The sequence below is a fragment of the Podarcis pityusensis genome (genome assembly GCF_964106645.2).
Source record: "Podarcis pityusensis genome assembly, chromosome: 7".
Lineage (NCBI taxonomy): Eukaryota > Metazoa > Chordata > Lepidosauria > Squamata > Lacertidae > Podarcis > Podarcis pityusensis.
The window spans coordinates 7580527-7608086 of NC_138031.1; the positions used below are offsets into that span (position 1 = coordinate 7580527).

Below are 27560 nucleotides of genomic sequence, written 5' to 3' on the forward strand. Positions count from 1 at the left end.
TGATTGACAGGTGGACTAACAGCACCCCATCCCTTGTGCTCTGCAGGACAGAGATGGGAGAGAAATTATTTCAGAAGCCATGTGGCAGTAAAGCTTTCATCTGGAATAAAAATGTCCTAATCTTCCACATCCTCGGGGGCGGGGGGCAATAGGGCAGGAGGCTCCCACCACTCCTCTTCATCCGGCCACGCCCTGACATTAGGTTTGTTACTGAAGAGGTAGCTTGAACTGGAGATGAAACAGATGAGCCATTTCACCTTAAAAATTACCTCTCATATTAGAAATTAACTCAAGAATTAACTCACAAAGACAAGGAAGAGTAGGCTGAAAAGCTTTAGTTTCATCTTTATTCAATAGCAAAGACTAATTCCACCCTTCTCACCCCCAGCAGACATATCTACACAAGAAGAAGCGCAACAGCAACGACTGAGTACAATGGCCAGTTTCAGCCCAATGCCCCTGTCTCCTTTCAGTGCTAAAGAAGACTTTAATGGAGAAGACAATGCAACTGGGTCCTCCAACAATAGTAGTTATGATTATCCAGCATGGAATTTGAATATGTACAGAGAAATATATATTTTGTCTATACTCATAATTTTAATTTGCATTTTGGGGCTTTTAGGGAATGGGACTGTTGTCTGGCTGCTTAGCTTCTGCATTAAGAGGAACTCTTTCACCATTTACATCCTGAACCTCTCTGTTGCGGACTTGGGTGTAGTCACAGCTAACTTTTTTATCGAAATGATTTTGTTTGCAACAGGAGGCTATTATGGACCTCTGTTTGATTTTCTACAAGATGTCTTTCAATTAATGTACAGTGCTGGTCAATATCTACTGACAGCCATCAGCATTGACAGGTGTGTGTCAGTCCTCTTCCCAATTTGGCATCGATGCCGCCGGCCAGCAAATTTGTCCACCACTTTGTGTTCCATAATATGGGTACTTTCTAGCCTTCTCTGTGGAATTAACTTCGCCCTCCGCCTGACTGAAAATGTGCACCGTTATACCATGAAACGTTACCAGTATACTGTGAACGGCATCCTTTGCCTCCTGCTCATGACTATCTCAACTCTAATTCTCTGCCTCAATGTCTCCTTCAAATTGCAACAGTGAAGGCGGGGTAAAACTCAAATAGCCATCTTGCTTGCTCTTCTTTTCTTCATCATTTTTTCTTTTCCACTGAATGCCTATTACATCAGCCCTTATGTTTTTGATTCAGCCTCTCTCTTTTCTTCAATTTATGTCTACTTATTTGCCTGCCTGAACAGCAGTGTTAACCCTTTGATCTATTTCCTGGTTGGGAGGCAGAAGAGAGGCAGACATAGGAAGAGCATGAAAGCCATACTTCAGAATGTTTTCAAGGAGGAGGAAAGCTCAACAGAGGAAGCAGAGACCTCTGTTGAAACAAAGTGCTAATGGTCCCAAAAGACCATCACTTTTATCTAGTTTATACTATGACATTCTACATTCTACTAAGCAGATGTCTATAACTTCAGGTTGCATTTCCTGTAGCCTACTTAGTTTGTATTCAGTATTCACATCTTGCTTGAGCTTATACAGGTGAGGTTGCAGTCTTTTCCTGTGACTGAAGACGGTTCCAAAAGCATTTGGCACAAACTCCACTAGTATGGCCAAAATTATTTTGAGTTGGATTCTTAGAAAAAGCTATGGTTTTCCCAGTAGTGATGTATGGAAGTGAGAGCTGGACCATAAATAAGGTTGATCGCCAAAGAATTGATGTTTTTGAATTATGGTGCTGGAGGAGACTCTTGAGAGTCCCATGGACTGCAAGAAGATCAAACGTATTCATTCTTAAGGAAATCAGCCCTGAGTGTTCACTGGAAGGACAGATCGTGAAGCTGAGGCTCCAGTACTTTGGCCACCTCATGAGAAGAGAAGACTCCCTGGAAAAGACCCTCATGTTGGGAAAGATGGAGGGCACAAGGAGAAGGGGACGACAGAGGATGAGATGGTTGGATGGTGTTCTTGAAGCTACCAGCATGAGTTTGATCAAACTGCGGGAGGCAGTGGAAGACAGAAGTGCCTGGCGTGCTCTGGTCCATGGGGTCACAAAGAGTCAGACACGACTAAATGACTAAACAACAACAACAACTTAGAATCTCAGAGCTCCAGAGGTGGAAAGGACCCGAAGGGACATTTAGTTCAAGCCCTGCAAAGCCACCATATGCCTTCTAAATTCCACTTTTTGGGGGGGGGGGGTTACCCTGAAAAATGAAAACCCTGGAACATGAAGAATTTTCCTGTGCCACCTACTACTGTACTGCAACCTTGCAAAATCTTCCTTCCTGGTTAGATACTTAAGGGTGGGGAGTTCCATGTTTTGAGTTCCTCAACAGAGAATGAGCAGAGCTCTTTTTTGAAGTAGGAGGGCTTTAGTCAGTTGAGGTTGGTAGATTTGGAGAGGAAGAGATAATTGCCACTAACTTACAAAGCAGTAAGGGCGGCCGGAGGGGCGGGGAAGGCACTAAAATTAAGGTTAAGGCATTTGTTCTGCAGGTGGGGAGGACTAGAAATCCCATGAATTAATCTTGGGGGGGGGGGGGGTCCAAATATGTGAGTGGTGGAAGAAGTGATTTCTTCAGGCAACTGAGTTTTGGATAGACAGGAGCATCAAGGAAAGAGGACATGTAGGAGAATGTGAACTGAGTTGTAACAAAGGAGCCATAGAGGAATGGAATGACTTTTGCCTTACTGCTCAAGGGGAAGAAACTTGACAGACTAAATATCACGAGCAATGTACAGGGAAGAATCCAAAATAAAGAAAAAGCCCACCCCCCTATCCTTTACATCCCATATATGCTGCTGCTACAGGACAGTAATTCTTCTTCTTAGGGGAACTGGGGTGTGGAAAACCTGCCCTCACACTGACCAGGTGGATACAAGGTTCCTTCAGTTTTCAGTGATGCTACTGCTATAGGACATGACCTTGAACAGTCAATGAAGGAGGGAGATTTTCCTAACTCTCCAGGACGCCTTTAAAAATTGTATGTGTGTGTATATATATATATATATATATATATATATAATGACGCTTCTTACATGTCTGTAAACTGTAAACTGTAAACTGATTTGAGATTTTCACCATTAAGCAGTATATGAATGTTATGAAATAAGAAATAAATACATTTGCATGTATATCTTTGAGTTTCTTGTGTGCCCATGGCCATGTTAACCAGCTAGAGCATAGCAAAATGAAGACGAAACATGACACTACTCAGTAAAAATAGTTCTCCTGGTTGCATCACAGAGTGTTGTCTGGTTCCTCATTCCCTGCAATTTGCTAACCCAATTTTCTCAAGAATGCCTTTATGAGGTAAGAACCTCCTCCTATCTTCAAAATTTTGATAACCATTGAAAAGAATATTTTTGTCACATGATGTGGGCAGAATTCTTAAAAAGGGTGGGTGGAGCCCTAAAGTTCATACAGGGAACTTGAGGACATATCTGCTTTTATTCCCGTTGGGTTGCATTCATTTCTGCAAGTCTTCCTACCATCTACTTATTCCAGTGCTGAGTGCTGCATTTGCTGTCTCCCACTCACCATATTGCTGATCAGCATTTTCTCACAGGTATGTGAACGTCTCAAGTTGATGTAGTTCATTTGCAAAAGCAATAATCTCAATGTCAGGCTAATCAATACAGATGTTTTTCTAAGTCTCATCTTGCTGCTTGATCTCACATTGTTGGGGGTTCTATTTTTTTGACCCTATTAAAGTTCACAGGTGGTATGGGATGGTAGAGGAGGGGTAGTACCTCTGCTAGGGGACACGTTGTGCTCCTTCTGTGATAGTTTGTCCACCGTTGGTCCCCACCCTGCGCTCAGCTCTCACCTGTGGCTCCAGAGAAGGAAAAGAGGAAATAGTAGGAAATGATAAAACAGAATGAAAAGAACAGTTAAAGGCACTTTGCCCATGCCTGGAATCTAAATGGACATGGAACATAGACATGGAACACCAATGTAAATGTCAAAGGGTATAGTGGGAATATTTGGTGATTGCAACCACAGCCAAGAAACAAAGAGGCATGACACAGAGGCGTTTGGTTGAAGAAAAAGAAGGGTTTGGATTTGATATCCCGCTTTATCACTACCCAAAGGAGTCTCAAAGCAGCTAACATTCTCCTTTCCCTTCCTTCCCCCCAAAAAACACACTGTGAGGTGAGTGGGGCTGAGAGACTTCAAAGAAGTGTGACTAGCCCAAGGTCACCCAGCAGCTGCATGTGGAGGAGTGGAGACGCGAACCCGGGTCACCAGATTACGAGACTACCGCTCTCAACCACTACACCACACTGCCTCTCTGAAACATGGGGCTACATTTGTTTTAATTCTTCTGTTCAGGTTTTCAGCCATCCTGCTCTATTTATAATATTTCCTGTTTGCCTTGTGGGTTCCAGTAATGAACAACTACACATATTGAAGTATTAGTCCTGGAGGTGGAAAGGCATGGAAAGCAACTGAATAGAACTGATGAGCAACATCTGAAGATGGGAGTGACAGGAATAATGAATGGATATGGCAGTTGAGTTTTTGATAGACTGGAGAACTGAGAAGTCTAGAGAGGAGAAGGTCCTAGTAGCCCAAGTACGGAATGATCAGAGCATGGAAGGAGGGGATGGATAGAAATGGCAGGATTTCCCCACATTACTCAAGAGAAGCACCATGATTGACTAAATGTGTGGAGGAAACAGTGCTCTTTAGAGGATTGTGATCATGCACACTAACAGCTCCATTTGTAAAATATACAAAAGTGCTTTGAAAGGCTCCATTACACTTCAAAAGCCTGTGAGTAAGTCTTAAGCACAGAGAAGCATTTTGCTCCCCACGCGGGAGATTTCCAAAACACCCGGGGAAAGAGAGCACCCAGCTAATGGGCTGCAAAGAGCAGGATGATGGTAGAGCAGCGGTACAAAACCTTTTTCCAGCAAGAGGGCCTCATTCTTTTCTGGGAAACCACATAGAAGGGAATACATATGGACAATCTACTCCCACTTGTAAGCAGAGAGCTCTGTTTGGATATAAGTAGGATGCTTGAAATCTCTCAAGCCTCTTTGCTCCCAGATGCAAGCTACACAAATTCTATGCATGGCAGGAGAGAGTGCAGGAAGGTAAGGAAGGCACTTCTCATGGCAGAACGGGGTGAATGGGAAGGATGAAGGCAGGAAAAGGTGCAGCAAGAGTTTGTGAGTGACATTTGGTCCTCTGCTACAGGCAGCAAAATGTCTGGCGCCAGCACTAACACATCACATCATTTCTTTTAGTTTTTTCTCCTTCTCTTTGGTGTCCTCACATATTTCTTTCCCTTCATGCCCCTCCTCAAAGGCAATTTTTATGGTGAAGCTTCTTTACTCCTTTGTCTTCATCTCTCCTTCAGTCTGTTTTGTACCCAGCCCAACCATACACACATCAGGTCTCAAGCCATGCAAATTTTCAAAACTCTGAAAAAATAAAAAATAGGAAACTGTCAATATAGTCATCTGCAAACTTTGGATGAGATTATTTTGTGCAATACCCTAGAACAGCCATAGGCAAACTGGGACCTCCAGATGTCTTGGGAGTACAATCCCTGACCACTGGTCCTGGATCATGGGAGTTGTAGTCCAAAACGTCTGGAGGGCCGGGTTTGCCTATGCCTGCCCTAGAATGTCACTCTTGCAAAAATTGGGCTTGCAAGTAGTACAAATCAATTCTCAAGCCATGCATACATTCAAAACTCTGAATAAATAAATAAATAAATATAGGAAACTGCCTTCTACAAGGTCAGACCATTAAGCTCAGATTGCTGACACTGACCAGCAGGGATATATGCAGGAATCATTCCTATCCCTACCCGGAGCTGTCACTGAGTGAATGCAGGACTTTCTGCAGGCTAAGCCAAAGCTCTGCAGATGAGTAAGAGCCCTCAAAACACCTGCAAGCATAAAGTGCATATGTCTCTGGAGACTTGGATAAGTGATTTCCTGAATGCACAGGAGATTGCTGAAGTGTCTAAGTTGAGAAAATAGAAACCTGCCCATGACATACTGGGACACCAACTAAAGGCTATGGACATTTTAACAGGATATGAATGCTGCTCCACTGCCCTTATTAAATACAAAGCGCTCCCTGACATTATTAGGTTGTGGCCGAGACCCTGAAATTCTGGAAACAGAATATTGCAAGTCTCTCTCCTCTCTTTTCCTGGAAAACAGATGTGATTGGACAAAGCTAGGACTTTCTGTGCATGGAATCTTTTCTTGATGCGAAATTATCTTCTGCAGTGGCTCTTGACTCTATTCCAGTCTCCCTTTCTTTGTTCCACCACACCCCTCCTCAAGAAAAGAAAGTAAAAGTGCTCTAAAGCTTTTGGCTGAATCCCTTAGCCGTTTTCCTTACTAAGAGGAAGAAAAAAACCATTTTTAAATCCCTTCACTCTTATTCATCTCTTTCTTTCCAAGTTATATTTTTCACAGTTGACATTAAACTTGTGTCTTCAGCCCCCAGCAGACTAAATATTTTGACATGGCTGCTTTCTGCAGCATCATCTTCCTACAAGAAGAGTTTGGGTTTATTCTGCTTTATCAGTTGTCATATCGTACTTCCCAAATGCTACCACATTATTGCTGTCTGGAAGGACTATAGCAGAACAAACGTTGAGCAAAAAACCAGCCCCCAGAACACTGGTGCTTAAAAAGTTACACAATTGCGTTATCTCCTTTTATATCTCAATGGAGGAGTTTGAGATGCCTGAGAGAGACAAGGTGGGAAAGGCTTTTTGTCAAGAGCCCCAGTAACAGGCTATACATATATAGTTAGGAGTGAACCCTAATTCAATGGAGTAAATATGAGAAGGATTTCACGGTCACTCTGTGTTTTGTAAAGACAATGTAATTAACAGCATATCCCTTCATCTGCCTCACATGCAATGCAATGCAATGGGTCTCCCCCATATCAGTCTCTACAACCACAGCCGGTGCTGTGATTTTCCAATAGTTTGACTTCACCCCCAATGGCACACTCCTTTGTCTCCTGAGACAGACAAATGCCAACAACAACATGGAAAACCAACTGAAAGGGAGGAAGTAAGTATCCTAAAGCAAAGGGAGGGTTTCATGTGAAATGTTGGGTTTCTGGAGATCATGGAGGCTACGGCTGTTGAGCTGCCTCCTGGGTTGCGTTCTAATCAACCTGGTGGGCTCAGACAGACTGGAAATGAGGCTGCAGAAAAATTCAAAGGGTTCTGAAGCCTCTCAACACTTCTACAGAGGTTTGAAGGAAATGGTTGGGGAGATGTTGCTGGGTCCCTGGAGCATAAGGAGGGATGAAGCATGGTAAAGGGAAACTGGAGGTAAGGAGGTAACAGAAAAAGAAATCCCAGGAGAGAAGGGTCTTGCCAGAGAGGAAATGGAGACTAAGGGAGACACAGAAAGGAAGCTAATTTTGCTAAGGAATCTAGGTCTTTTTCATCCTAATGGCAAGCCAGAAGGAGAACAGGAAGAAGGGAAGTAAAGAAGAATGATGTGGCAGGGAAGTACACACCTGTATAATGGGGTCTGATTATGACATGGAAATCCATGTGTTTTTGTGTGTGTTTTTGCATGTGTGGACTTTCTGAACAAAAATCATCCAAGCTAGTTTACCTACTGAGAAAAGTAACAGAATAAATTATCCTCCCCAAACTCCAAAGGACTTATCCAAATAAATTCTACAAACATTGCTCGTAAAATCAGCAGTAAATTGCCCCCACAGCTGAATAATGTTGCTGGCATAGCCTTCAAAAAGGATGGAGCAAAGCCAACAAGGAAAGTGTCCCAGAGACATGAAACCATCAGAGAAAAAGCTCCCCACTCTCTCTTGCCCACCAGTACTTCCATTTAAAAATATCAGTTATGGGTTTTCAAACTAATTCCATAAATGAGGCAAAACGTGCCAGCCTTACCTGACATCTATTTATCCAGATCAGGGACTGACTCCACCCCCTCCTATTCTTTTAGGAGGTGATTCTACAGCAGAAGAATGATTCCTGCCGATATCCCTGAGATGTCCCCGCTCCTCCACATGCAGCTGCTGGGTGACCTTGGGCCAGTCACACTTCTTTGAAGTCTCTCAGCCCCACTCACCTCACAGAATGTTTGTTGTGGGGGAGGAAGGGAAAGGAAATTTTTAGCCGCTTTGAGACTCCTTAAAGGGAGTGAAAGGCAGGATATCAAATCCAAACTCTTCTTCTTCTTCAAGCAAATGCCTCTGTGTCATGCCTCTTTGTTTCTTGGCTGTGGTTGCAATCACCAAATATTCCCACTAAACCCCTTGACATTTATATTGGTGTTCCATGTCTATGTTCCATGTCCATTTAGATTCCAAGCATGGGCAAAGTGCCTTTAACTGTTCTTTGCATTCTGCTTTATCATTTTCCATTATTTCCTCTCTTCCTTCTGTGGAGCCATAGGTGAGAGCTGAGGGCGGGGTGGGGACCAAAGGTGGACAAACTATCACAGAAGGAGCACAACGTGTCCCCTTCCGCAGGTACTACCCCTCCTCTACCATCCCATACAACCTGTGAACATTAATAGGGTCAGAAAAATAGAACCCCCAACAATGTGAGATCAAGCAGCAAGATGAGACTTAGAAAAACATCTGTATTGATTAGCCTGACATTGAGATTATTTATAACATTGTATTGGTGGTGTAGAAACCTAGTGAGGCTGATGGTTAGTCTGCATAGCCCAGTATTTCCTACTTGGAGAGGTTTTGGCTCCCATACTGTGACATGATATCCCAAGACTCCAGGGACTCAACCTGGGCTTCCTGGCTGCAAACCATGTACAGCTCTTCCACTCAGCTATGGTTCTCCTCCTGCTTTTGCAAATGAACTACATCAACTTGAGACGTTCACATACCTGTGAGAAAATGCTGATCAGCAATATGGTGAGTGGGAGACAGCAAATGCAGCACTCAGCACTGGAATAAGTAGATGGTAGGAAGGCTCGCAGAAATGAATGCAACCCAACGGGAATAAAAGCAGATATGTCCTCAAGTTCCCTGTATGACGTTTAGGGCTCCACCCACCCTTTTTAGGAATTCTGCCCACATCATGTGACAAAAATATTCTTTTCAACCGTTATCAAAATTTTGAATATAGGTGGAGGTTCTTACCTCATAAAGGCATTCCTGAGAAAATTGGGTTAGCAAATTGCAGGGAATGAGGGACCAGACAACACTCTGTGATGCAACCAGGAGAACTATTTTTACTGAGTAGTGTCACGTTTCGTCTTCATTTTGCTATGCTCTAGCTGGTTAACATGGCCATGGGCACACAAGAAACTCAAAGATATACATGCAAATGTATTCATTTCTTATTTCATAATATTCATATACTGCTTAATGGTGAAAATCTCAAAGCAGTTTACAGTTTACAGACATGTAAGAAGCATCTAGATAGATAGATAGATAGATAGATAGATAGATAGATAGATAGATATTTACACACACACACACACACACACACACACACACAATTTTTAAAGGCATCCTGGAGAGTTAGGAAGATCTCCCTCCTTCATTGACTGTTCAAGGTCATGTCCTAGAGCAGTACATTTTGCTAAGGAATTCTGCCCACATCATGTGACAAAAATATTCTTTTCAACAGTTATCAATATTTTGGATATAGGAGGAGGTTCTTACCTCATAAGGGTTGATGTCACAGAAAAACAATCTTGAGAAAACAGTAGCAAATTGCAGGGAATGAGGAACCAGACAACACTCTGTGATGCAATTAGGAGAACTATTTTTACTGAGTATTGTCATGTTTCGTTTTCATTTTGCTATGCTCTAGCTGGTTAACATGGCCATGGGTACACAAGAAACGCAAACATATACATGCAAATGTGTTTATTTCTTATTTCATAATATTCATATACTGCTTAATGGTAGAAAATCTCAAAGCAGTTTACAGAAATGTAAGAAGCATCATTTTTTAATATATATATATACAATTTTTAAAGTCATCCTGGAGAGTTGGGATGATCTCCTTACTTCATTGACTGTTCAAGGTGATGTCCTATAGCAGTAGCATCACTGGAAACTGGAGGAAGCTTGTATCCACCTGGTCAGTGTGGGGACAGGTTTTCCATACCCCAGTTCCCCTAAAAAGAAGACTTACTGTACTGTAGCTGCAGCATCAATAGGATGTAAAGGATAGGAGGGTGGGCTTTTTCTTTACAGTATTTTGGATTCTTCCCTGTACATTGCTCATGATATTTAGTCCATAAAGTTTCTTCCCCATGAGCAGTAAGGCAAAAGTCATTGCATTCCTCTATGGCTCCTCTGTTACAACTCAGTTCACATTCTCCTACATGTCCTCTTTCCTTGATGCTCCTGTCTATCCAAAACTCAGCTGCCTGAAGAAATCACTTCTTCCACCACTCACATATTTGGACCCCCCCCCAGGGGAAATCATGGGATTTCTAGTCCTCCCCACCTGCAGAACAAATGCCTTAACCTTGATTTTAGTGCCTCCCCTCCCCCTTCTGCCCTTACTGCTTTGAAAGTTAGTGGCCATTATCTCTTCCTCTGCAAATCTACCATCCTCAACTGACTAAAGCCCTCCTACTTCAATAAAGACCTCTGCTCATTCTCTGTTGAGGAGCTCAAAACATGGAACTCCCCACCCATAAGTATCTAACCAGGAAGGAAGATTTTGCAAGGTTGCAGTACAGTAGTAGGTGGCACAGGAAACTTCTTCATGTTCCAGGGTTTTCATTTTTCATGTTACCCCCCCCCCCAAAAAAAAGTGGAATTCAGAAGGCATATGGTGGCTTTGCAGGGATTGAACTAAATGTCTCTTCAGGTCCCTTCCACCTCTACATTTCTGTGAATCTATGATTCCAAGTCAAAATAATTTTTGCCATATTAGTGGAGTTTGTGCCAAATGCTTTCAGAACTGTCTTCAATCACAGGAAAAGACTGCAACATCATCTGTATAAGCACAAGCAAGACATGGATACTGAATACAAATTAAGTAGGCTACAAGAAATGCAACCTGAAGTTATGAACATTTGCTTAGTAGAATCTAGAATGTCATAGTATAAACTAGATAAAAGTGATGGTCTTTTGGGATCATCAGCACTTCGTTTCAACAGAGATCTCTGCTTCCTCTGTTGAGCTTTCCTCCTCCTTGAAAACATTCTGAAGTATGGCTTTCATGCTCTTCTTATGTATGCCTCTCTTCTGCCTCCCAACCAGGAAATAGATCAAAGGGTTAACACTGCTGTTCAGGCAGGCAAATAAGTAGACATAAATTGAAGAAAAGAGAGAGGCTGAATCAAAAACATAAGGGCTGATGTAATAGGCATTCAGTGGAAACGAAAAAATGATGAAGAAAAGAAGAGCAAGCAAGATGGCTATTTGAGTTTTACCCCGCCTTCGCTGTTGCAATTTGAAGGAGACCTTGAGGCAGAGAATTAGAGTTGAGATAGTCATGAGCAGGAGGCAAAGGATGCCGTTCACAGTATACTGGTAACGTTTCATGGTATAACTGTGCACATTTTCAGTCAGGCGGAGGGCGAAGTTAATTCCACAGAGAAGGCTAGAAAGTACCCATATTATGGAACACAAAGTGGTGGACAAATTTGCTGGCCTGCGGCATCGATGCCAAATTGGGAAGAGGACTGACACACACCTGTCAATGCTGATGGCTGTCAGTAGATATTGACCAGCACTGTACGTTAATTGAAAGACATCTTGTAGAAAATCAAACAGAGGTCCATAATACTCTCCTGTTGCAAACAAAATCATTTCCATAAAAAAGTTAGCTGTGACTACACCCAAGTCCGCAACAGAGAGGTTCAGGATGTAAATGGTGAAAGAGTTCCTCTTAATGCAGAGGCTAAGCAGCCAGACAACAGTCCCATTCCCTAAAAGCCCCAAAATGCAAATTAAAATTGTGAGTATAGAAAATATATATATATTTGGGTGAATATCCAAAATCCATTCTGGATAATCATAACTACTATTGTTGGAGGACCCAGTTGCATTGTCTTCTCCATTAAAGTCTTCTTTAGCACTGAAAGGAGACAGGGGCATTGGGCTGAAACTGGCCATTGTACTCAGTCGTTGCTGTTGCGCTTCTTCTTGTGTAGATATGTCTGCTGGGGGTGGAGAGGGTGGAATTAGTCTTTGCTATTGAATAAAGATGAAACTAAAGCTTTTCAGCCAACTCTTCCTTGTCTTTGTGAGTTAATTCTTGAGTTAATTCCTAATATGAGAGTTAATTTTTAAGGTAAAATGGCTCATCTGTTTCATCTCCAGTTCAAGCTACCTCTTCAGTAACAAACCTAATGTCAGGGCGTGGCTGGATGAAGAGGGGTGGTGGGAGCCTCTTGCCCTATAGCCCCCCGCCCCCGAGGATGTGGAAGATTAGGACATTTTTAATCCAGTTGAAAGCTATACTGCCACATGGCTTCTGAAATGATTTCTCTCCCATCTGTGTCCTGCAGAGCACAAGGGATGGGGTGCTGTTAGTCCACCTGTCAATCACCTGACATCACAAGTGGTTCTCAGGTGCCTCAGAATTTACACAAGGGGCCTTTGCAGGCATGGTTAGTTAAGCCCATTTTGGTCAAGCTCTACCTTTTCTTCCTCACACAAACTAGGACCCTTGTACCTATGGGACCACCTCTCCTGGTATTTCCCACAGAGGACCTTACGGTCTTCAGATAAGAACATCTTGGAGATCCCGGGCCACAAGGAGGTTAGGCTGGCCTCAACCAGAGATAGGGCTTTTTCAGCCGTGGCCCCGATCTGGTGGAACACTCTGTCACAAGAGACTAGGGCCCTGCAGGAGTTGACATCTTTCCGCAGGGCCTTCAAGGCAGCGCTGTACCATCAGGCCTTTGGCCAAAGCACAGTCTGACCCCCTCCTTCCTTCTGTAATCCTCACAGACCTCTAGCCCAATGGTTGCCATTAATTTGATTCTGAATTGATTTTAGAATGTTTTTTAATTAATTAGCTGTGATTTTATGTAAAATGTGCTGTTTTTCCTGTTGTTAGCCGCTCTGAGCCGGGCTTTGGCCAGGGAGGGTGGGGTATAAATAAAATGTTGTTGTTGTTGTTGTTGTTGTTGTTATGGCATAAATGCAGAAGGTTGACAGGCCATATTTGGCCCATCGGTTGGAGGTTCCCCACCCCTGGCTGATAGAGGTACAAAGATTTTTGGGTCATTCATTGGAGCCATCTCCACTTGCCAATGAACAACGGGGAGCTTGCTCCAAGGCTCCGGGTTTTTCTTTTGCAGTTTCACTGGCCAAATTATGAACCCGGCTAGGACTAAATTCGTCCATGGGTTTGGAGATTCTCAGTGCTTGATTTAGTACAACATCAGGCTCAGCGCACTCCCTGTCCTACTGGAAAAGGCAAAACAGAAATGGGGAACACAGAAGAAAATGAAAAAAGTGGTGAAACTGGTTTACTGAGATAAGCAAGAGATGGCTAGAGGTATTCATTTTATTGTAGAAAGTGGAAATAAGCAGGCAAGAATTTCTAAATTGAGCTTCTCGCTTACCTGTGACAAACATTGGATCAGATATCATGATGGAGAGAGAAAAAACCAGCAGCAGATATTCCTGTGCTGCAATAAACAACCAGAAGATTTGCAGGCATCAACGCCACTCCCAAGTCTTGAGGAAACATTCAATGCATTTAAAAGCTCAATGCAAGATGTACAGCAATGTGCCCGTTTGCCTTCATTTATGCTTAATCAGTTTGCCAGTGACAAGACAAAAACGATTCTCACTGGATTGCCAATACAATCATCTGCAAATTTAGGAGGAGATTATTTTTTGCAATACCCTAGAATACCACTCTTGCAAAAAGTGGGCATGCAAGTAGTAGGAAAAAATGACTCTGAATTGATCAGGTGAAATGCATTTATTGAATAGAATCATAAAAAGCTTCTAAATTTTCATGCTGAAATGGGAATTATGGATGTACGAAACTGGAAATTATGGATGTACGAAAAAGCACTAAGAGCATGCAATATTATAGCAAATGTAAAAACTTAGGGTGGTATAGGTGAGTATAGGGTAGTATACAAATTTTAATAATAATAATAATAATAATAATAATAATAATAATAATTTATAATGCCATATTATTATTTTTCTCACTCTCCTATAATACTAGAACTCAGGGCCACGGATGTACAAAAAAGAGTACAAAAATACTGGGAATGTTTCATCTGTGCCTTTTGGGGTTTTTACCATGGTCATCCTTCTGTAAAGTTTATACCTGTAGTCAACCATGTCCCACTGGTTTTCTGCATTCCAACAGGCTTCTTTTATGCTCACTATGTGAATGCCATCTGGACATAATGCAGCAAGTAGGTAGGACAGTCACATGTGGTCTTCCGTATCAGTAATGGCCAGAGCACATTACAGACAACTACATGAGATGTACAAGGAAGATAATAAGAAAGGGTTTAGTTACACAACTTCTAGATTTCAAAAGGAAGTTATAGAAGAAGAAGTGAAGCTGCTAAAGAAAGCATATAGTATTTTGATAGAATGGGAAACAAAAGATGAGGAGGTCAAATCGGTTATGATCAAATGGCCACAGGATATAGGACATAATATACAATTTGAGGACTGGGAAAAATTGTGGAAGGTAAACTTGAAATTTACAGATTGTTCTCTCTTTAAAGAAAATTATATGAAAATGATGTATAGATGGTATATTACACCAGTGCAGATTGTAAAAATGTATAAAACAGGGTCAAATATATGTTGGAAATGTAAAGAAAAAGAAGGGACTTTTTATCATATATGGTGGGAATGTAGAGAAATTTTAAAAAATTGGGAAATGATATACAATGAATTGAAAAAAAAATGTTTAAAACGACATTTGTAAAGAAACCAGAAGCATTTTTGTTAGGCATTGAAGGACAAGACCTGCCAAAAAATATAAAGAATTAATTTATGTATGCTACAACAGCAGCAAGAGTCTTGATAGCACAAGGATGGAAGAATGAGTAAATCCCAATGAAAGAACAGTGGCAATAAAAATTGATGAGATATGCAGAGTTGGGTAAACTGACATGTAAATTGCAGGACAAGGACAACTGTGGCTTTAAGGAAGAATGGGAGCTTTTTTACAAATTATTTAAAAAGACAAAAGACTGGACTCCTTGGCAGGTTTTGAATAAACATACACAAATTTATTGGTTGATAACATGTTAGACAGATAATGTAAGGATATGTAAAATTTTATAACGTTCAGAGAATAATATGTGCCGAGAAATCAGAGAGAGGAGCTGAGGTAGGACTTTGGCGGGGGAGGGGAGGGAGAGATGGAAGGGAGGGGGAAATAATGTATGCAATTATATGGTGTGATAATTTGTTATGCTGAAATTGCTGATAAAAATAATTTTAAAAAAGAAATAAGAAACAAGAGGTGCAGCTACAATAATTGGGCATATGCGATTGACTGACATCAGTCAAGGAACATCTCAATTTTCTTTTGATTTATGAGCAGGGGAAGATCTTTGGAGGAAGGGTTCCTGAGGGACATTAAACTGGATGAACTTATTTAATTGAATATATGACGATGTGTCATATTAGTCCTCTTCCCCTAAAAGACCATGCATATAAGTGCATAGGAGGGGGCAGGATTGTAAAAGCAGATCTTTATGGTGACTGCACATTCAGCTGAATTTGTACATAGAGTCAGGCACATTTATAATTATGCATAGCTAAGGCTCTGCCAGGAACTCTGCCATTTGATGTTTCCCTAATGACATGGATGGATATATGCGTAACCCAATACTTTGGATGCTATTTGATTAAGTCATACTCTGAATTGACCCACTGAAATCAAGGCACTTGGTTGTGACTTATTTAAATCGGTTGATATTGACTTAGTTAGGAAGTTGGCTTACACCAATTCAGATAATTTGTTGAGCTAGTTTAGCAATACCTACTGAGCTAGGGAAAGCATCATCAAAAGACTGGTAATAGATCCTCACATTTCAGACAGTGTCCTTCCCAGCCCTACCTGACAGAGACTGAATATGGACTCTTCTGCATGCAAACCTCTCAGCCTCAGATTTTGGATACAAAATCCACACTTCCATTTGAACTGTGATTTCTATGCAAGGCTATGAGAGGTGATTCTTTTGTGCCATTGCTTATTTCCATGAAAACCTGCTACAGTGGTACCTCGGGTTAAGTACTTAATTCGTTCCCGAGGTTCATTCTTAACCTGAAACTGTTCTGAACCTGAAGCACCACTTTAGCTAATGGTGCCTCCTGCTGCTGCCACACTACTGGAGCCCGATTTCTGTTCTTATCCTGAAGCAAAGTTCTTAACCTGAAGCACTATTTCTGGGTTAGCGGAGTCTGTAACCTGAACCGTATGTAACCTGAGGAACCACTGTATTTGCTGTTGATTGGGGACAAACATCAGTAGGGTTTTGGAAGGGACATTCAAAGCCTTAGTGTTGGACCTGAAGCTACTAAGTCTATCTGGTGCTGAGATCTCCAGAACTCATTCTGTCCTAGTCCTGCCACCTGGGATCCCTATAACTCCTGCCACCCTTGCAGATGAAATATGTTCACATACCTGTGAGAATCTGTGGCTCAGATATCATGAGCAGGAGGAAGCAGGAGTAAGAGCGTTCTTTGATGGAGAAAGTAGGCAATCAAAGGATTTGCAGGAATCAATGCAATCCCCAAGTCACAAGGAAAACTTGTAAGACTGACCCAGCTGACTTCAAGATGTCCTGTAAATTATCCTCTCCTCTTCATCTGCGCTTAATCGGTTTGCCAACATCTTGTGACAAGAAGAAACTGTTTCTTTACTGGTGATCAAGATAGCCGTCAGTGAAATTAGGAAGAGTTTGTTGCCGCCTTAATTCTCACTGTTGTAGAAAGTACTCTTTATAAAAGGCGGTTTCTTAGTCATCGGGGAGCGGGAAGCAGTTAACAACTCTGTGACTGCATCGAGCGATATTCATTTATTGATTAATAGCATAGTATGCTTCTATCTGGGACACAGGTGGCACTGTGGGTTAAACCACTGAGCCTCTTGGGCTTGCCAATCAGAAGGTCGGCGGTTCGAATCCCTGTGACGGAGTGAGCTCCCATTGTTCGGTCCCTGCTCCTGCCAACCTAGCAGTTTGAAAGCATCTCCAAGTGCAAGTAGATAAATAGGTACCGCTTCAGCAGGAAGGTAAACGGCGTTTCCGTGTGCTGCTCTGGTTTGCCAGAAGTGGCTTAGTCATGCTGGCCACATGACCCGGAAGCTGTACGCCGGCTCCCTTGGCCAATAAAGCGAGATGAGCGCTGCAACCCCAGAGTCAGCCACGACTGGGCCTAATGGTTAGGGGTCCCTTTACCTCTACCTTATGCTTCAATCTTTCCATGCTCAATTTGGTTAACATAATAATGTATATACCAAAAAGTACAAAAACACAGGGAATATTGCAGCCAGTGGATACAGTAACATAAGAGCCATGAGACGTTTCTTCTGGAAAGTGGTGATTTCCTGTAGATTTTCCCCACTGCCACATGTCACCCCCTGCTAACGACTCAAAACTCTGCCATTTCTTAAATCCTCCACTTTCCTCATATCAGATTCCCCCAAGGATGCAGCATCCTCAAATATACCATTGCTTGAAGGTATTTAACTCAAACTGCTGCTTTATTTAAAATTGCCACTTTCCCCCCTCTCAGTTCCCTCCATCCCTGCTTTACTCAAATGTCTGCTGTTGTTTTAAGTCACCATATCCCACTTGAAAAGTGTCCTTTCTTTCGTTGGTATCTCTTCTTGTTTCCATCTTTGGGCTAATAATATTCTTGCTGCAGTTGTTGCATATAAAAACAATGTTTTATCTTGCTTATGCATTTCTCTACCTACAATACCTATTAAGAAGGCTTCTGGTTTTTGCGTTTGTTTGTTTTTTTAAATGTATATTTCAACATTTTTTTAAAGTTCATTATATATCATTTCCCAGAAAGCCTTCACCTCCTTACACACCCACCACATATGATAAAAGGTACCATCTATTTCTTTACTTTTCCAACATTGGTTATTTGTTCCATACATTTTTTCTAGTTTCACTGGCGTTAAATACCATCTATACAGTGGTACCTCAGGTTAAGTACTTAATTCATTCCGGAGGTACGTTCTTAACCTGAAACTGTTCTGAACCTGAAGCACCACTTTGGCTAATGGGGCCTCCTGCTGCCGCCACGCCGTCGGAGCATGATTTCTGTTCTCATCCTGAAGCAAAGGTATTAACCTATGGTACTATTTCTGGGTTAGCGGAGTCTGTAACCTGAAGCGTATGTAACCTGAAGCATATGTAACCCAAGGTACCACTGTACATCATTTTCATTACATTTTATTTCAGCAAACTACATGCAGTAAAATTTATTTCATCTTTTCACAATCTTTCCCAATCTTCTAAAAGTATGTTATGCCCAATATCCTTGCCCCAATGTCTCATTACAGATTTAGCTTCTTCATCTTTTGTATGCCATTCCAAAAGTAACTTTTACATTTTTGACAACATTTTTACTTTATTACTTAGAAATTCCAATTCAAACGTAGATCTTATATATTCACATCCATTTTTCTTGTTGTCTTCTTTAAGCACTTCATTTATTTGATGATAATGCAGCCAATCATTTACCAGGTTTTTTTATTTCCTCATAAGGTTTTAGTTTCTACTGGTTATCCATCTCCATCACCAAATCTCCATAGGTGGCCCATTCCCCCCCATATTTAACTTTTTTTATAGTTGTTGCCTCTAACGGCAACAGCCACCATGGTGTTTTACATTCTATTAAATCTTATATCTATTCAACACATCATATATTGATTTTCGAATTATGTGGTTCAGAAAATCTTTATGGACTTTTGCCTTCTCATACCATTAATATGTGTTCCACCCAAATCTATTATCAAATCCTTCCAGATCTAATAGATCTGTATTTTTTTAACAATATCCAATCCCTTAAGCAACAAAGGTAAGAAGCTTCGTAATACACTTTCAAATCTGGTAGAGAGAAACCTCCTCTTTCTTTGGTATCTGTAATTAATTTAAATTTTATTCTTGGTTTCTTTCCTTGCCAGATAAATGTAATTAATTTTTGCCACTCTTTAAAAATCACGAACACTTTTTATAATCTCCTATGTCTTCCAACAGGGAAATAAATCAAAGGGTTAACACAGCTGTTCAGGCACTCACAAAAGTTTTCATAATATAGGATCTAGGGAGGTTCTGTACTGAAATAGAAAATGCTGATGCATAAGGGATTCAATGTGTGTGTAGAGGTTCCCTTCTGCCAGCCAAATCGACTTTCCCACCCCAGCCTACAACTTTCCCCAGCAGCTCCAACCTCAAGCTCGGGGCTCCCTGAATACATTAAATGCTCTTCCCATCAATGGACCCAGGCTTCCTCCATAGTCGTATACTATCTAGATTTATAAAATAATAAGGATAATAAGAAGTTTGTCAAGTCCATCCATCTGTTCAAGACTGAAATTCTATGCACACTCTGAAGTCAATAGCCAGCATTGAGCACAAGTTTGTAAAATGGGAACTAGATTGTGTCATCGGAATCCCAATGATAAAGACATATTTTGGAAATATTTTTGAGCCATCATAACTAAGTTTCCAAAGACATCTCCATTGGCTCTGTAGGGTTTTCATCCTCTTTGAAAACATTCTGCAATGTGGCTTTCATGCTCTGCCTACACCTGCCTCTCTTCTGTCTTCCAACCAGGAAATAAATCAGAGGGTTAATACAGCTATTAACACAGGTGAGTATGGAGGCATATTCTAAGAAAGAAGGAGGTTCTGAATCAAGAACATAAACAGTGATGAAAACGGCATTGAGTGGAAAAGAAAAAATGATGAAGAAGAAGAGAGCAAGCAGGACAATAATTAGAAGTTTCCCCCTCCTCCTCTGGTGTGATTTAAAGCAGACCCTGACAAAAAGGATCAGAGTGGCGACAGTCATGAGTGGGAGGCAGAGGAAGCCATTCACAATAAGATGAATGCCCAGTATGTTAGAAACATTTAAATCAGCCAGAAGGAGAGTGAAGTCAATTGCAGGGAAAATAGAAGAAAGTCCCCATATTGAGGCACAAACAGCGGTGGACATATTTGGTGGTCGGTGGCATCGATGCCAAAGTGGGAAAAGGACAGCTACACACCTGTCAATGCTGATGGCTGTCAGCAGAAATTGACCCGTGCCATAGAATAGGAACATGAGAATAAGAATGTATACTAGAAGGTGTTTGAGGACAGATACTTCTAACAGGGACAATATATACAAAATAAGATTAACTGTCAGCAAACCAAAGTCAGCCATGGAGAGGTTCAGGATGTAAGTGGTGAAAGGAGTCCTCTTAATGCAGAATCCAAGCAGCCAGATGACAGTCCCATTCCACCAAAGTCCCAAAATGCTGATTAAAAAGCAAATATATATATACATATACTGTCCTAATGTCAATCCTGAATGTTTACCAGTGTAGCTATTGTTAGAGAGAACAGTTCCATTTTCCGTTCCGTAATATTCCTCTCCAGCATTCATTGGGGACAGTGATGGGAGTGTGTAATTGATCATCGTGATCAATCTTTGCTTTTCTACTTTGTCCGTTGTTTTCCTGCTGGAAGAATTTAGAGAACAGTAGAATTTATCTTTACTAACGGAAATAAGCAAATAAAAAAGCTAAAGCTTTGGAGATTAGTCTTTCATACTTTGTAGCTATTTTGGAGTGGGTGGTTAAGGTGACATGACTTGCTCTTTAATTGCCAGGTAAAGGGGCCAGTGCGGCTTGCAGCTACCTGAATATATTTGGGGTTTCAGAGAGTCTCTATGATAGGGTTCCCATAGTCCCAAAAGTAAAAATGCTTCCCAGGGCAAGGAACATAGCTCTGTGGTGCAACATCTGCCTCCTGTGCAGAAGGGTTCCATCCCTGGCATCAACCATTAGGGCAGACCCTTATCTGAAACCCTTGAGAAGTGTTGTCAGCCAGAGTCACACAACCATAGAATCTTAGAGTTGGAAGGGACCCAAGGGTCATCTAGTCCAACCCCCAGCAATTCAACAATGTAAAGCAATACTGGGGAAGTTGGAAGAGCCAATGTGGATTGTTATTCCAATTTTGGAGTAAGAGCTGGGAGACCAGCGTTCAAATTCCCACACAGACATAAAACTCACTGGATAACTTCAAACCAGAGTTCCTCAGCCTGACCTACCTCACAGGTTTGTTGTGAGGAAAAAAAGAGGAGCAAGGCGAACCATGTACACCACCTTGAACTCCTTGGAGGAAAGGTGGGTATAAATAAATAAATGGACTAAATTTTAGGAGGCAGCTTCCTATTCTTTTCTGTTCCTAAAACCTCATACAGAATCTTTCACAGCTTTGTTATCTTTTAATCTTTTAAACCCAGCGATCGAAGCTGTGCTTGTCAATCATCATCATCATCAATGCTTAATTCTGCCACACCAATTACTCATCTTTCTGTTCTTGCAAGTGAAGAATTTCTAATGAGCTTTTCGCTTACCTGTGACTAATGTTGGATCAGATATTGAGATAGAGAGAGAGAGAAACAAAATAAGTAATCCTGTGCTGGAAGATTAGCAGACACCAATGCAACTCCCAAGTCTTGAGGAAACATTCATTGCATTTAAGAGCTCATGACAAGATGTGCTGGAACGTGCCTGCTTTCCTTCATTTATGCTTAATCAGTTTGCCAGTGTCATGTGACAAGAGAAAAACAATTATCATTGGGTTGTCAATATAGTCTTTAGGGGATTGTGATCATGCACACTAACAGTTCCATTTGTAAAATATACAAAAGTGCTTTGAAAGGCTCCATTACAATTCAAAAGCCTGCAAGTAAGTTTTAAGCACTGGGAAGCACTTTCCTCCCCACGCAGGGGATTTCCAAAACACTCGGGGAAAGAGTGTGGAGTTTGGAACTGACAGGGTTAAAACTCACTGGTGTCCTGTATCTGGATCTGGGAGGAGCTGGGAGGAGCTCCATGCAGAGAAGTGCGTCACAGGATGTTGTTCTGATGCTCTTCAGATCTGTCTCTGCAACGGACAGAGAAGCAGCTCAACTTAGAGGCTGCTGTGAGAGTGCTTTTGGAAAGCACAAAGATGCCGGAATGCTCTGATGGTGTCTGATGAAATTTATTGCTCTGTAAATAAAGCTACTAGAGATTAGAACGGACTGTCTCTGGACTTGATTTATCCCTATTCTCACACGGAAGCAGGACCGTTGCTGCTACTCTACTATCTTGCCAGGTCATTTTTCCCGGCAGAGTTCTCACAGGGAAGAGTGACTGGACGGCAATTTATTTTCACTCGAAGAAAGAGAGCCCAGCTAATTGGCTGGAAATAGCAGGATGATGTTACAGTAGGGATACAGAACCTTTTTCCAACAGGAGGACATCATTCTTTTATGGGAAACCTCTTAGAAGGGGATACATACAGCCAATCTACTCCAACTTGTAAGCAGACAGTTCTGTTTGGATAAAAATAGGATGCTTGATCTATCGCAAGCCTCTTTCCTCCCAGATGCAAGCTACACAAATTCTATGCATAGCAGGAGAGAGTGCAGGAAGGTAAGGAAGGCCCTTCTCATGGCAGAATTGGGGTGAATGGGAAGGATGAAGGCAGGAAAAGGTGCAGAAAGACTTTGGGAGTGACATTTGTTCCTCTGCATCAGGCAGGAAAATGTCTTGCACCAGCACTAACACATCACATCCTTTCTTCTTGTTTTTTTCCTCCTTCTCTTTGGTGTCCTCACATGTCTTTTCCTTCATGCTCCTCCTCGAAGGCAGCCTTTATGGTGAAGCTTCTGGACTCCTTTGTCTTCATCCCTGACCAGCAGGGATATAGGCAGGAATCATTCCTGTCCCTCACTGGAGCTGCCACAGGACTTTCTGCACGCTAAGCGAAATCTCTGCATATGAGCAGGAGCCCTCAAAACACCTGCAAGCATAAAGTGCATATGTCTCTGGAGACTTTGATAAGTGTTTTCTTTTCTTCTGAGTTTTTTTCTTCTTTTTCGAAAATGGTGTTTGTGTGTTTGTGTGATAAATTCATTTCCTGAACACACAAGAGATTGCTGAAGTATCTAGGTTGAGAAAATCCTAGTGCTAGACCTTAAGCTACTAAGGCACTGAGATCTCCAGAACTCATTCTTTCCTAGCCTGCCACTTGGGATCCCTATAACTCTGTTCCTGTCTGTTCCTCCACTTTCCTCATATAATATTCCCCAAAGGATGCAGCCAGTGCTTGAAGGTATTTAACTCAAACCACTGCTTTATTTAAAATTGCCATTTCCCTCCTCTCTGTTCCCTGCATCACTGCTTTACTCAAATGTCTGCTGTTGTTTTAAGTCACAATTTTCCCCTTGAAAACTGCCTCTTCTTTCGTTGGTATCTCTTGTTGTTTTCATCTTTGGGCTAATAATATTCTTGCTGCAGTTGTTGCATATAAAAAAAAAAACGTTTTATCTTGCTTGTGTATTTCTCTACCCACAATACCTAATAAGAAGGCTTCTGGGTTTTTTAAAAAAATAAATGTATATTTCAACATTTTTTAAAGTTCATTATATATAATTTCCCCGAAAGCCTTCACCTCCTTAAACACCCACCACATATGATAAAAGGTACCATCTTTTTCTTTACTTTTCCAGCATTGGTTATTTGTTCCATACATTTTTGCTAGTTTCACTGGCGTTAAATGCCATCTATTCATCATTGTCATTACATTTTCTTTGAGGAAACTGCATGCAGTAAAATTTATTTCATCTTTTCACAATCTTTCACAATCTTCTAAAAGTATGTTATGCCCAATATCTTTGGCCCAATGTATCATTACGGATTTAGCTTCTTCGCCTAGCAGTTCGAAAGCACATCAAAGTGCAAATAGATAAATAGGTACCGCTCCGGCAGGAAGGTAAATGGCATTTCCGTGTGCTGCTCTGGTTCGCCAGAAGCAGCTTAGTCATGCTGGCCACATGACCCAGAAGGTGTATACTGGTTCCCTCAGCCTATAGAGTGAGATGAGCACCGCAAGCCCAGAGTCGGTCACGACTGGACCTAATGGTCAGGGGTCCCTTTACCTTTTAAAGGGGCCAGTGGGGCATGCAGGTACCTGAATATATTTGGGGTTTCAAAGAGTCTCTATGATAGGGTTCCCATATTCCCCAAAGTAAAAAATACTTTCCAGGGCAAGGAACATAGCTCTGTGGTGCAACAGCTGCCTCCTGTGCAGAAGGATTCCATCCCTGGCATCAACCATTAGGGCAGACCCTTGTCTGAAACCCTTGAGAAGTGCTGTCAGTTCAGCGGCGTAGCGTGGGTTGTCAGCACCCGGGGCAAGGCAAGTAATTTGCGCCCCCTAACCCCTAACCTGCCGCCACTGCCAGCTTCTTCTTGCTGCTGCCTGGGCTGGGCTGGTGTGGTTCTCTCCCGCGCTCAGCGCTGCGCTGGGTGGCCGCTGCACTGTCCCTCCCCCAGATAGTCCCTCGCTCTCTCTCCGCACCGCACGCCTGGCACCCACCCCCTCCACAGTGGGCGGCGACCCAGCGGCTCGGATCGGATTCGCACAGCCAGCACTGCAGTGAGAGAGAGTGAGTGAGCCAGGTAGGGGCAGAGAGCTGCGATTGCGAGCCCGCGCCCCCAGATGTTGCGCTCGGTGCGGCTGGCCCCCCCTGCACCCCCCACGCTACGCCACTGTGTCAGCTAGAGTCACACAACCATAGAATCTTGGAGTTGGAAGGGACCAAAGGATCATCTAGTCCAAGCCCCTGCAATGCAACAATGTAAAGCCATACTGGGCAAAATGGAAAGAGCCAATGTGGCATTGTGATTCCAATTTTGGAGTAAGATCTGGGAGACCAGCGTTCAAATTCCCACACAGACATCAAACTCACTGGATAACTTCAAACCAGAGTTCCTCAGCCTGACCTACCTCACAGGTTTGTTGTGAGGATAAAAAGAGGAGCAAGACAAATCATGTACACCACCTTGAACTCCTTGGAGGAAAGCTGGGTATAAATAAATAAATGGACTAAATTTAGGAGGCAGCTTCCTATACTTTTCTGTTCCTAAAACCTCATGCAGAATCTTTCACAGCTGTGTTATCTTTTAATCTTTCAACCCCAGGAATCGAAGCTGTGCTTGTCAATCATCATCATCATCATCGGTGCTTAATTCTACCACACCAATTACTCCTCTTTCTGCTCCTGCAAGTGAAGAATTTCTAACTTGAGCTTTTTGCTTACCTGTGACTAACGTTGGATCAGATAATGTGATAGAGAGAGAGAGAACCAGAAGTAAGTAATCCTGTGCTTGAAGATTTGCAGACACCAATGCAACTCCCAAGTCTTGAGGAAACATTCAATGCATTTAAGAGCTCATGACAAGATGTGCTGGAATATGCTTGTTTGCCTTCATTTATGCTTAATCAGTTTGCCAGTGTCATGTGACAAGAGAAAAACAATTGTCACTGGGTTGTCAATGTAGTCTTTAGGGGATTGTGATCATGCACGGTAACAGCTCCATTTGTAAAATATACAAAAGTGCTTTGAAAGGCTCCATTACAATTCAAAAGCCTGCAAGTAAGTTTTAAGCACTGAGAGGCACTTTCCTCCCCACCAAGGAGATTTCCAAAACACTGGGGGAAAGAGAGCCCAGCTAATTGGCTGGAAAGAGCAGGATGATGGTACAGTAGGGATACAGAACATTTTTCCAGCAAGAGGACATCATTCTTTTCAGGGAAGCCTCTTAGAAGGGGATACATATAGCCAATCTACTCCCACTTGTAAGCAGACAGTTCTGTTTGGATAAAAGTAGATTTAGATTTATAGAACTGTTGGAAGGGACCACAAGGGCCATCTAGTCCAACCCCCTGCAATGCAGGAAATTTTCACCCAACATGGGGCTCAAACCCAAGACCCTGAGATTAAGAGTCTCATGCTCTACCGACTGAGCTATCCCTCAGGTGTGTAGGAAGCTTGGAATCTCTCAAGCCTCTTTGCTCCCGGATGCAAGCTACATAAATTCTATGCGTGGCAGGAGAGAGTGCAGGAAGGTAAGGAAGGCCCTTCTCATGGCAGAATTGGGGTGAATGGGAAGGATGAAGGCAGGAAGAGGTGCAGCAAGGGTTTGTGAGTACATTTGCTTCTCAGCTTCAGGCAGGAAAATGTCTTGCACCAGCACTAACACATCACATCCTTTCTTTTAGTTTTTTTCTCCTTCTCTTTGGTGTCCTCACATATTTCTTTTCCTTCATGCTCCTCCTCAAAGGCAACCTTTATGGTTAAGCTTCTGGACTCCTTTGTCTTCATCTCTCCTTCAGTTATAATATAGGATCATTTCCTGAACACACAGGAGATTGTTGAAGTATCTAGGCTGAGAAAAAAGAAACCTGCCCATGACAAACTGGAGCAATAACTAGTGGATATGACCATTTTAACAGGATATGAATTAGCCCTACCCGGCAGAGACTGAATCTGGAATCTTCTGCATGCAAATCACTCAGCCTCAGATTTTGGATACAAAACTCTATGTATAACTCTATAACATACATTGAACTGTGATTTCTATGGCGGGATATGAGAGGTTATTCTTTTGTTCCATTGCTTTCCCAATGAAAACCTGCTGTTTACTGTTGATTTGGGCCAAACATCAGAAGGGTCTTTGAGGGACATTCAACATCCTAGTGCTAGACCTTAAGCTACTAAGGCTATCAGGCACTGAGATCTCCAGAACTCATTCTTTCCTAGCCTGCCACTTGGGATCCCTATAATTATGTTCATGTCAGTGTGCAAAATGCTTGCTAATTCTCCCACTGAGCAGTGGCTCTCCTGCTTCCCTTGCATGTTAAGTATGTCCACATACCTGTGAGAATCTGTGGCTCAGATATCATGAGCAGGAGGAAGCAGGAGTAACAGCGTTCTGTGCTGGGAGACAGCGGCGTAGCGTGAGTTGTCAGCACCCGGGGCAAGGCAAGTAATTTGCGCCCCCTAACCCGGGGCAAGGCAAGTAATTTGCGCCCCCCCAACCCCTAACCTGCCGATCTGAGTCGAGTTGCTGCTGGCGCTGCCGCCCAAACCACGCCGCTTGCCCGGAAGAGGAGGGGGGCAGAGAGGCGAGGAAAATGCAACATGGCCCAGCAGCTGCAGCAGCAGCAGCGGAGGCGGGGCTGTGAGGAGGGGCTGCCTGGCACGTCCTCCGCGGCCCTGACGCGCGGGGCTGAGAGCCGCTGCCTGCCGGACGCCTTCAGCCCGGGCGCGCGCACAGCTCGTCGGTTCCACGAGACATGGGGCTCTGCTACAGCCTGCGCCCGAGGCTCTTCGGCGACTCCGGAGGCAGCGAGCGCTGTTAGTATCTCAGCTCACAGGCAGAGGTACCTGGCCTCCCCCGAGGCAATTGAGCGAGATACTGTGTTTACCGTCCGTCTGCGACCCCGGCAGGCTAGGTAAACAAACCCGGCGATTCTTCTCATTAGTCGTGAGAAGAACACACCCTCTGCTT

At 42.6% G+C, this 27560-nt stretch overlaps 2 protein-coding genes and 1 pseudogene across 3 annotated transcripts; 1 reads left to right on the forward strand and 2 right to left on the reverse strand.

The window, feature by feature from the left end:
* Nucleotides 1-435: 435 nt before the first annotated feature.
* LOC308481817 (mas-related G-protein coupled receptor member H-like) lies at nt 436-1563 on the forward strand (annotated as a pseudogene). The gene has a single exon. The product of its transcript is annotated as a mas-related G-protein coupled receptor member H-like (transcript).
* Nucleotides 1564-11113: 9550 nt separating this feature from the next.
* On the reverse strand, nt 11114-16747 carry LOC308481818 (mas-related G-protein coupled receptor member H-like; the record flags this gene model as incomplete). The annotated part of the gene is made up of 3 exons (XM_081014524.1): nt 16608-16747; nt 13555-13620; nt 11114-12141 (listed from the first exon to the last, which is right to left on the reverse strand). Exons 1-3 carry the CDS (start codon nt 16633-16635, stop codon nt 11114-11116), a joined length of 1122 nt encoding a protein of 373 aa, XP_080870650.1. The 5' UTR covers nt 16636-16747.
* A 2913-nt stretch (nt 16748-19660) lies between these two features.
* LOC308480869 (mas-related G-protein coupled receptor member H-like) lies at nt 19661-26989 on the reverse strand (the record flags this gene model as incomplete). Its single annotated transcript, XM_081012804.1, has 2 exons — nt 26925-26989; nt 19661-20663 (listed from the first exon to the last, which is right to left on the reverse strand). The coding sequence occupies exon 2, from the start codon at nt 20621-20623 to the stop codon at nt 19661-19663; it is 963 nt and encodes a 320-aa protein (XP_080868930.1). The 5' UTR covers nt 20624-20663; nt 26925-26989.
* Nucleotides 26990-27560: the final 571 nt, after the last annotated feature.